The 11,369-nt window shown below is 34.0% G+C and overlaps 1 protein-coding gene across 1 annotated transcript; it reads right to left on the bottom strand.

The window, feature by feature from the left end:
* Window positions 1–2,065: 2,065 nt before the first annotated feature.
* Window positions 2,066–3,701, bottom strand: LOC120207802 (protein DETOXIFICATION 49-like). The gene has a single exon (XM_039207221.1). It carries the CDS (start codon window positions 3,665–3,667, stop codon window positions 2,066–2,068), a length of 1,602 nt encoding a protein of 533 aa, XP_039063152.1. The 5' UTR covers window positions 3,668–3,701.
* Window positions 3,702–11,369: the final 7,668 nt, after the last annotated feature.

The raw sequence follows: 11,369 nt of genomic DNA, 5'->3' as shown, positions 1-11,369 counted from the left end.
TAGTTAATTGAGCCGAGTTTGGGCCAAATTTTATATATATTTTAGTTTTAAATTATATTTTTATTCCTTAATATTTTGCATTGAAATTAAATATATATATGTAAATTCTTTATAGGTTTCTATTATGTACTTTTAAGTTTTAAATTTTTTAAAAAAGTTTTTATTAATTTGTCAATATAAGATTCGAAGGAAAAAATCATGATCGATATTAATATTTTGAGTTAATTGCATTGTACATCCTAAAACTATGACCCTCATTTTAAATTAGTCTTGAAACTTTTAAACATTCTAAATTAATCCTCAAACTATTGTCATTCTAAACTTCTCCTTAAACTTTTGAAAATTCCAAATTCATCCCCAAACTATGACCCTCATTCTAAATCAGTCCCCAAACTTTTGAACATTCTAATAACTTCCCCCTAAATCATTCAAAAGTTTGGGGGATAAAATTAGAATATTCAAAAAGTATGGGGATTAATATAGAATGAGGGTCAAAGTTTGAGGATGGATTTAGAATGTTTAAAATTTTAGGGACTAATTTAAAATAAGGTTCATAGTTTAAGGATGTGTAGTGCAATTAACTCTAATATTTTTAATGTTTTCTTTTAAAAATAAACTTAATTATATATATATATATATATATATATATGAACTGATACTTGTGACCCGAAAATACAGTTACCTGTGTTTTACGAGTGCCCGAACTTAATGGGCCAAGACACGAGTCGAAAACTACCCAGAGAATCGGGTACTCGGTTTTGAACACCCCTAATGATTTGAGATTTACCAAATTTTGATATAAAATATCAGGTTTTAGGATACATAGATCATCCATTAGTACTTTTAATCTTTAAATTTAGAGTAAATTATGCATTTAGTACCTAAACTATTAGTTTTGGTTCATTTTAGTATCTAAACTTTCATTTTTTCATTTGAGTATCCCACCGTTAAAAACTTAACGCGTTTAGTACCTAAACTATCTGTTGTGGTTCATTTTAGTACCTAAACTTTCAAATTTGTTTCAAAACTTAACATTAAATTTTGAACGGAGTATTAAAATGTAACAAAAACTAAAGTTTTCAACGGCGTGATACTAAAATGAAATAAAAACAAAACTTTAGGTATGGTATTGAAAAGAATTGAAAGTACTAAAATGGACTAAAACTAATAGTTTAGGCACTAAACTTTTAATTTACCTTAATTTATTATAAATTATTATTCCTTTTATCCAATATCAATGGGATTTAAATTTTTGTTGTGTGATTTCTTTATACGTTCATGCCAAAGCTCAAATGCCAATGTTCATGCCTGACTACCTCTCAAACTCACTCAAGGTTTCCAATTTGTCTTGTTTTAAAATACATTCAGAGGACTTAAAATTAATTAAGCACATTCGTTCCTTTATGTGAAAGCCTAATTTGAGTGGAGTCCAAGACTATGTGCTGTTAATGTTTGGGTATCCACTGGGATGCTTAAATTCCAGTCTTTGTCATTGTAAACATGGAATGAATTGGTCAACACAAAAACAGGGTACAAATACAACTTGAGAATGACTTAAATAACACTTTCTATACTCACAACTGAAACAGAATTAAGGTACACTACACATTTAGTATCTAACCTATTATTTTTATCATGTTTTAGTCACTGAATTATTTTTTTCTTCAAAATCATACTTAAAGTTATATTTTGATCTCATTTTTGATAATTTGTGGTTACAAAAATTAACATAACCATTGACTTGATATTTGTTTTTTTTTTCCAATGATGATGTGACATTAACTTATAATGACATGTCGCACCGCCGTAAATATTTTAAAGGTGGTGACTAAATTAAAATTGAAATTAACCATTATGTATGATTTTAAAAAAATAGTTGGATGATCAAAACAGAACAAAAGTGATAATTGGTGTATTGAAACTTTAGTTTACCCTATAACTAATTCCAATACAACACTTTCATTTATCTTTGTATTTTTAGTACAAAAAAAAAACATAAAATCTAGAAGATAGGTTTGCCTCAAGGAATTAGACAAAACTAAAAAGGAATAAAATGAATAAATAATTAAACGATGCAATAATGATCTGAGTGATCTAATAAAGAAAAAGAATCCTCCTTGATTTCTGCTTTGTATGGCTTCTCTTGCTCAACTTCTTTGCTGTCATCATCATCAGCCGCCATTGTTGCAGCTCCGGTGAGCTGCTTAGCTCTTTCGGCCTCAAAATCCCAATCCGTCCGAACCAAAACCACCATCATGGCCACCACACACGACCCTTGTGCAGCCAACATTCCCAGCCACAGCCCCTTGAAATCAAACCCCGCGAAGAAAGCTAGCCATACAGCCACCGGCATACCAACGAGGTAAAAGCAAGCCAGGTTTATGTTCGCTCCTTCTTTCGGCCTGGCCGTGCCCCTTAGCACCCCACAGCCAGTCGTTTGCGGACAGTTCCCGAGCTCGCATAATCCGATTATCGGCAAAACAAGAGACGTCAGCGCTATGATCTCTTCATCATTTGTGAACATGACGCCCCACACGTTCCTAATCATGACCGCAAAAACAAGTGCCGAAAGGCCTAGGATGAAGCCAATGTTAAGGCCGACGAAGGCCGCCAGCTTGGCCGTCTTCGGTCTGTCTGCGCCGATCTCGTTTCCGACTCTCGTCGAGACGCTGAAGCTCAGAGAAGATGGGAATATGTAGATTAATGCTGTTGTCTGAATCAGAATCCCCATTGAAGCAACTGTAGCTCTAGGGTTGAGCAACAACCCGCATAGAAGAATCATGATCTCGTACCACCACCATTCAAGGCAGACCGAAATGCAGCTCGGAATGGCCAAATTCAACAAAGATTTCCATTCTTTAAACGACTCCATTGAGAACCCTGCCCATGTCTTTTTATGGACTTTAAAGTAGATGATATAGATGATCAATGAGCCCACAAGATTGAAGTTAGTCCAAACCCCACTTAGAGCAACACCATTAACCCCTAATTTAAGGTGTGAAACAAGAAGGAAATTGATTGGTACATGTAGAAGAATCGATAAGAAGGCACAAAATGTCAAAGGGAGAGTAATCGATTGAGCTCTGAGATAGATTCTCAGTGGGTGCAAAAGAGACTGAGCTACGAGATCGGGAACCGAGTAAACAAGATACGATTGCGCAACAATGGCGATCGTTTCATCCTGCCCACAAACCATGAGTATTCTCTTCACGTTCATCCACACAAGAGAAATGGGCAGCGAAGAAAGGAAGAGCAGAAGCACCGTTCTTTGCAGAGTGATTCCAAGAAGGGTGTATTTTCTAGCACCGAAGGCTTGTCCACAGATGGATTCCATCCCCATGGAAAGGCCGGAAAGAATGGAGTAGCCAGTGATGTTGGCGAAGCCGATGGCGAGTGAACCGCCCGCCAAGGGAAGCTCGCCGAGGTGGCCAAGGAAGAGCATGGAAATCAAGGAGCGGGAGTACAAGATGAGGCCAGTTAGTATCATGGGAAGAGCTATCTTGGCTATGGATATGGCTTCCTTGAAAGCAAGAGGAACAAAACCAGGTTCATGTATTGTTGAGTGGCGTGTTTCTTCTTGCTTTGAGGTGGGGCTTTTGGGGATCAATGGAGCACGAATGTTTGAATTGCATTTGCAAGAGTGATGAGAGGATGCAAGGTGACACATGTTTTTTGTAGTAATGAAATGCACCAAGCAAGAGAAGAAGAGAGAGTTGGAGGGGGCGTTGTAGAAGGGGGTGTGTCCGGGTTTTATAGTGGCTTTTGGGGACGGCTTTCAACTTACCAAGCATTTGATTAGGGATGACTAGGGATGAGTATTAAACTTGAAATTGATGTATTTTAATTTGATTTAATCTGATTGGTTTATGTTTTTAAAAATAAAATAAAACCAGGTTCAGTTCGGATTGAATTTTATATAATATTAAATAAGGTCATATTAAGTTTGGTTGAAGGGTAAAAAATTTCTGACACAACTTGACCCACGAGTAATATAGTAATTTTTCATAGAAATTTGTAGATAATTACTATAATACTTTCTTTCTCTATAGTTTATAACTAATCGTTAATTTATGTAAGATTAGATCAAATTTATACTCCAAAAATTGGGTTTTGTTGGATACAGGTGGAACATATATATTTTTTTGGTTTACTCGAATCGGTTGAAAGGTATATATTTTTCAAGTTGGGTCAGCTTCGGATGGACAATATATATTTTTCGAGTTAAGTCGGGTTGACAAAAAATCCAACCTAACCCAATCTGCTACCATCTTTACATTTGATCACCAAGCCAAGACTTAAGGGACACAATGGGTCAAATTACATTTTTGGTCTGCCTGAATTCGACCTAAAAATTACAGTTTTAACTTGCATCTAGTTCAACCTGGGTTTAGGAGGGTGTCCATCCAACCCAAAGCTCAATATGATATTTGGGTTAAAATTCGCATTTGGGATGATTCGATCTGACTTGACTTGACATAAATATATATGTAATTAATTTTTATTTGATAAAATAAAAATTTAATTGAAAATAATAAAATAGGAAAGAATATCATTTTAATTATTTTTAAATATATAAAAAATAATTATAATATCATTTTAAATACGATTTCTTCATCTTAAATCTAAACTCGAATACAATCCGATCACATCTTAAAAAAAACCTCAATTCAACTTGAACATAAACTTTTAAAATAAAAAATCTATCTATCTAAATTGGATCGAATTAGAACCCACTACATTTGAGTAAAATGATCATCCCTTGACTTTACCCACCCTTTTGTAATCTTGCAAATGTCGTGTTTCGACCGGCCTTTTGAGGGACACAATCGAGCAAGGTCCAGAAACATTAAAAAATATGAAATACTTTGTGAACTAAGATTCGAGATTAAAAGATTGTTTTTTTGGGTCTAAAAACGTCGAATTTTGAATTCCCATTTGAAAATATACAAGAGATTTTGGGAAACAGATATGCACCGATTGTAATTTGTTGTTAAGCAGTAAAGAAATGGTCAAAAGTGTTAAATATACAAGAAATAGTTTTTTTGACTACATGAAGTTGCTTTTTTAAGTCATTCGACTATTAAAAATTACAAAATGGTCACTTGATTGTTTATATGTTTCAAATGTTGGATTAAAATCCATAATTATAAGTATATATTTTTAATGTATATTATTATCATAAAGTATGACATAAATTAAATAATCAATTATGTTATAAAGTCATAAGGTATCAGACGTGTCATGGAAATAAAAATGTAGATACTATTAAAGTTGTATTTATAATTTGATGATGAACAGAGTTATAAGTACAAACAATAACCGCTTTTTAAATCAACTTATAAAGGGGTTATGGTCCCCAAGAAATAGACAATCTCGTACCAAAGAAATATTTAAAGATTTCAACCTATCAATTAATTCAGGTACGTTTCCGCATCTAGTATTTTATTCTTGATGATTTGACATGATTAGATCATGGTTTGATTTGGTTCTAATAAGTAGTATCATCGTCTGTCATGTTGAATCATTGATAATCAATTTTTTCTTTTATTCTTTTTCGATTTGATTTGATTTGTTCCTAAAGTTTAAAGGGTTCGATATTTGAATTTGGTATATGTATTAAAGAAGCAAAATGTGGCCTTTCGGTTAGGTTTAAATTTTTAATCACCACATATTCCCTCAGTTTATTTTTGCATTTCAACGCACAAAGTTCTTATTTTCCATGATTAAAGTTCTTTAGAATAATCAGATGTTTAAAGTTGAATGTGTGTATATGTATATATTTCATGAATTTAGGTCTTTTTGGGATAATATGTGATTGGTTTAATTCCTTAAGTTCATGTCTTTTTAGAACATAAATTAAATGCATACATGTATTTAATTTTTATTCCTTGTATTATGTTTTGGTTTAATTTGATGAATCTATAATTAAGGAATTCTCGAGAAAGTGTCAAAGATTTAAGTTTTTGGTTTCTAATAACGTTATTCAGACAAAACAATATCGTGATTAGAAAATTCAATTTTGGTTTTTGACTGTTATTAATTATAAAAATATATTTGACATTGATGTATTTGATTTGATTTGATTAAAGATTAAATTCACTATTATTTACTTTGACCTTGACTTTTGGTTAAATATTAATTTGAAGTCGGTTTACTTTTGGTGATTTATGAAGTTTTGAACTAAATGCATTTTTAAAGAATTCTTCATAAACAATAAAAGAGTTGAGTTTCCGTTTTTTTAATAACACCATTTATGTAACCTTATTTTTAGTTATTTTGGATATTATCGTGCAATCAGAAATTTTAATTTTGACATTTGATTGTTATAGAAATATTAAATTTGAATACTAATATTTATTTCGAGAAAACTTAATTAAAGCAATAAGTTGTTAAAGTGACCTCAATTATGAAAAATATTTTATACATGTTATATACATGTAACTTATGATATGTTAGTATTGATTGACCCAAAAGAAGATTAGTGGTTGATATAATCGCACACACAACTTTGGTGAAAAACATGTGATAATTATTCAGTTTGATGTGTGAGTAATAAATTGACCCAATTGGAGATTTTTGCTTGATATATTCTTATTATCAACGTTTGATTACCGATTATATATCACTTAAGGTAAATATTTTTTCTAAAGATAAAATATTAATGAAGCATATGATATCTTGAGATAATGTTTAAGTGTATTAAAATTTATTATTATTTTAATTATTTTTTAATTTAATTGAAAGCTAAAATTAAGAAAAATTGATTGGTTGACAGTATTTATATGGTTTTATTTATATTGTTGATGTAATATATGTATATATTCAATTCCATTTTTCAGTTTTGATTGTTGGTTAATAGAATATATGTTTTGAAACAAATTAATTCATATTTTGGTCATGTCTGATATTTTGATAGATTGGTTGAAACATAATGTCGCTAAAGTGATCTCTTTTGTGTATCCAGGTTCGGGGTTGCCGTGGATTCTTGGTGGGGATTTTAATGTCATTGGTAATTACGGTGAACGACAAGGTGGCTCTTAACGTCGCCATGGAGTTTGCTTAAAATTTGATGATTTTATGTTTGATACAGGGTTGATCGATATGGGGTTTTCAGGTCCAAAGTTCACTTAGAAACGTGGAACCCTTTCTCAACGACTGGATATGTGTATTTGCAATGCTAAGTGGTATGATTATTTTGAAAATTCAGAAGTCTTTCATCTCCAAAAATTGGGTTCGGATCATCGACCCATTATCCTTAAGTTTGGGGACCAGCATGAGACTTCTCATAATCGACCTTTTCGATACATTAATGCTTGGAGTGATCATCCGGATTTCCCAAATTTACTGATGAATTATTGGAGAAATGATAGAGACATTTACGAGAATATACTTGATTTCCAAGCTAAAAGTACCAAGTGGAATAAGGAGGTGTTTGGGCATATTAGGAGGTGTAAGAATTTTTTACTCGCTAGAATCCATGAAATTGAAAAAGTGATGGATAATTCGAATGAACCTTTTTTATTAGAACTAGAGATAAAGCTTAAAAAGGAGTTGAACGTAGTTCTCGCTCAAGAAGAGAGCTTGTGGAACCAAAAAGCTCAAAATACTTGGATCGTGAATGGGGATAGAAATACCTCATTTTTTCACGCGTCTACTATTAATCGTTAGAAGCACAACACGATTAGTATGTTGAAGTTTCCTGATAGTTCTTGGTATAGTGATCATGCGCATCTCAAATGCAGTTACTTTTTTTTCCAAAATCTATTTATGAGCGAGCGAATGGTGTCTAATACTGAAATTGGGAGGTGTAATTTTTTTTGTTATGGGGATGATGTTCTTCGGCCGTTGTTGCGTGACATTTCATTGGAAGAGGTTAGAAGTGTTATCTTTAGTATGGCTCCCTTGAAAGCCCCGGGCGTAGATGGCATCCATGCAAAGTTTTTTCAAAAAATTGGAACATGATTGGTGAGTCGGTTTTCCAATTTATCAATCATTTTTTAATGATGTCTATCTAGCCGATTGGGTGAATCAGACTCTGTTGGTGTTGATCCCGAAAGTTAATAATCCCGTCTCAATTACTCAGTTCACGCCTATTAGTCTATGTAATGTTCTTTATAAGACTATCACTAAACTGATTGTATGTCGTTTGAAACTGTTTCTTCCTAAATGGGTGGAAGAAAATCAAGCTAGTTTTGTTCCAGGCCGTCATATTACAGATAACATTATTCTCGCTCAGGAGGTTAGTCATTCGAAGACAAAGAAGATGGGTAGAATAGGATGGATGGCAATCAAGGTGGATTTGGAGAAGGCTTATGATCGCCTGGAATAGAACTATATCGAGAGCACTCTTTATGCAGTTGGCCTACCAGAGTTACTCATTTCTCGTATCATGTGTTGTGTTAGATCCGTGTCGACACAGATTCTCTGGAATGGGGATCTTACGGATTCCTTTAAGCTTACGAGAGGTATTCGACAGGGTGATACGTTATCGCCTTATTTATTTGTCTTATGTATGGAGAGACTGTCTCAAGCTATAAAGGTGAAAGTAGTTTTAAAAGACTGAAAGGAGATTTATCTCTCAAAGGAGGGCCCTGGATTATCCTATCTCTTCTTCGCAGGCGATTTAGTGTTGTTTTCTAAAGTGTCGATGGATCAAGTTTCGATGATCAAGGGTGTTCTGGATAGGATTTGTTATGAATCAGGACACCGCATTAGCTCAGCTAAAACTCAAATTTTCTTTTCAAGTAATTGTCCAGTAAGCACTCGTCAAGTTGTTTCTCAAATGATCGGTTTTGAGGAGGTCAAGGATCTTGGCAAGTATCTGGGTGTCTCGTTACTCCATAATAAAGTCACTAAAGCCACATACTCTTATCTTATTGATAGATTGAATCAGCGCCTTTCGGGTTAGGTGGTGAAGTGTCTTACTTTAGCAGGCCGTATAACACTTGCTAAGGCTACTCTTCAGGCTATCCCAGTCTATGTGATGCAATCAACTTGGCTACCAAAAGGTGTGTGTGTTGAAATGGAAAAGATTATTAGAAGATTTGTTTGGGGTTCGAATAATGGTGGTACTAGAATTCCCCTAGTTAAATGGGAATCTATGCATCAGCCAATAAAATTTAGAGGTGTGTGTATTTGGAACCTACATAATCAAAACAAGGCCTTCATGATGAAGGTGGGTTTTCAATTGATATCCAATCCGGAGAAACTTTGGGTTCGTACTATTTGTGGGAAGTATAAATGGGACAGTCTTGTTTCTATCTCATTAAACCATGTTAATGACTCCCGTTTGTGGAAAGGACTAAGATACAGTTGGAGTGAGTTGTACTATAATATAGCTTGGAACATACGGGATGGGAGAGATACATATTTTTGGTATGATCATTGGCTTGATACTGAAAATCGTCTTGTATTCTACTATAAAGGAGTAGGTACACCAAGACCCACCTCGGTTTTTGATATGGTTCTCCCTTCAGGTTCGTGGAATTGGGGTAAGCTTTCTCCATTTCTCCCTGAACATGTACTCTAAAGAATTGCTGTTGTCCAACCACCTCAAGATTACTTGGGTCCCGATATATCCGGGTGGAGATGGGAGCCTAATAGGAATTTCACGACAAGATCAGCTTATAGTGATATCACATGCCTTGACAATAGTAATGAACATTCTCTATGGAATTTGATTTGGAAGCTAGAAGTCCCACAAAGAATCTATTTTTTTCTTTGGTTATTATTCCATGATCGACTTCTTACTAATGCAGAGCTATCTCGTCGGAACCTTTCTAGCCTAGTGGATTGTAAAATTTGTAGGGTTGTTATAGAGGATGCTGATCATATTTTGCGTCATTGCAGTATGGCTAGGAATATATGGGTAAGGGTTATCAAAACTGAGAAGCTTAATGAGTTCTTGGCTCTTCCTTACAAGATTTGGATTGAACGTAACTTAAGGGCTGTTGAAGTGTATGCTCGAATGAATGATAATTGTGATATTCGATTCTCTGTTTACTGTTGCCACCTTTGGAAACGAAGATGTAGTATTCTCCTTGATCCTAATTATGTTGAAAGAGAGGAGTTCATTTATCGTTGCGATCATTTTGTTGATGAAGTTGTAACTGCTAATGTTAGCACCACAAATCCTAGTCCATCGATATCTATAAGTATCCCGTCTTGGACTCGACCTCCCACTGGTTGGATTAAGGGAAACTCGGATGGGGCTGTTAGAACGTGTGACAATATGGCGGCAACAAGAGGTATTATGCGTAACTCTGAGGGAGAATGGATTTTTGGTTTCATGCGTAGTCTAGGACGGTGTTCGATTCTTACCGCTGAGTTGTGGGGTGTTCATGATCTCTTTTTGTATGCTTGGAGACTAGGAATCCGACAAATTGAATTGCAAACCGATAATCTAGAGGTTATGAAGATCTGCAATTTTTCATCGGATGCGCTTGTGGGGAGTGCTTTGGTCACTAAAATCCATGAATTGCTCGAACTTTAGTGGATCACAAAGGTATCATATATATGTCGTGAGCAGAATATGGTTGCGGATAGGTTGGCTGCTTTGAGTCGAGGAGCCCTCATTGCTGCTACTATTTTCTTAGAGCCACCATTGGAGTTATCTTCCACATTGCTGCGAGATCTTCAAACCTCCAACTAATTCTTTTCTGAATGTTATATAAAAAATATATGTATTCATAATTATGGATTTTAATCCAACAATTAACATTGAACAGACCAAAAATAGAGTTTTAAGAATCAAATCTCCAAAGGGTACAAGTACATGGGATGGCTATCAATATCCTAGACTAAATATTACCATCTAATTATTGATATAATATTCATGTCTATTAAACGCCAAGTTGCCACTGAGCAGAGATGGATGCATATGGCCCCATAAAGATTAAATACATACCTATTATTTTAGATTAATTATTAAATATAGTTAAATATATTAAAAGAAAAAATAAGAAATTTTGTATATCCATTATATTGAAAAAAAGTATTAAAATTTTTTTACCCTCGTTTTTAAATTTCTGAATTCGTCACTGCCACATAGTATATCTCATTATAGTAGACACTTACTAACTAAGGCTTGCTTTTAACAATGGGTGGGAGTTGAAAGAATCAAAACCCAACATTTTGTGACCTATTTAAAAGTAAAAAAATGGAAAGAGTGAACCACGAACGTACGGAATACTACAAAAGGATTGACCCCATCATTTCAAGTCACTTGGACCTCAAACAAAACAACAATGATGAGAGATTTAAATAACAGTTTGATATCGAAACATCAATCGTTAACTGTTATATAATTGTAGTAATGTCATTTTTATGATATTCACAATGGCCACAATAACACCTATTATGTTTATAAT

The sequence above is a fragment of the Hibiscus syriacus genome, unplaced genomic scaffold (assembly GCF_006381635.1).
Source record: "Hibiscus syriacus cultivar Baekdansim isolate YM2019G1 unplaced genomic scaffold, ASM638163v2 tig00015426_pilon, whole genome shotgun sequence".
Classification (NCBI taxonomy): Eukaryota; Viridiplantae; Streptophyta; class Magnoliopsida; order Malvales; family Malvaceae; genus Hibiscus; species Hibiscus syriacus.
The sequence above is the reverse complement of the archived record's forward strand: the minus strand, read 5'-3'. Positions and strand labels throughout refer to the sequence as shown.

What these genes read in the sequence shown, in the direction of transcription:
- LOC120207802 (XM_039207221.1), bottom strand. Translation starts at nt 3,667, where the DNA reads ATGTGTCACCTTGCATCCTCTCATCACTCTTGCAAATGCAATTCAAAC.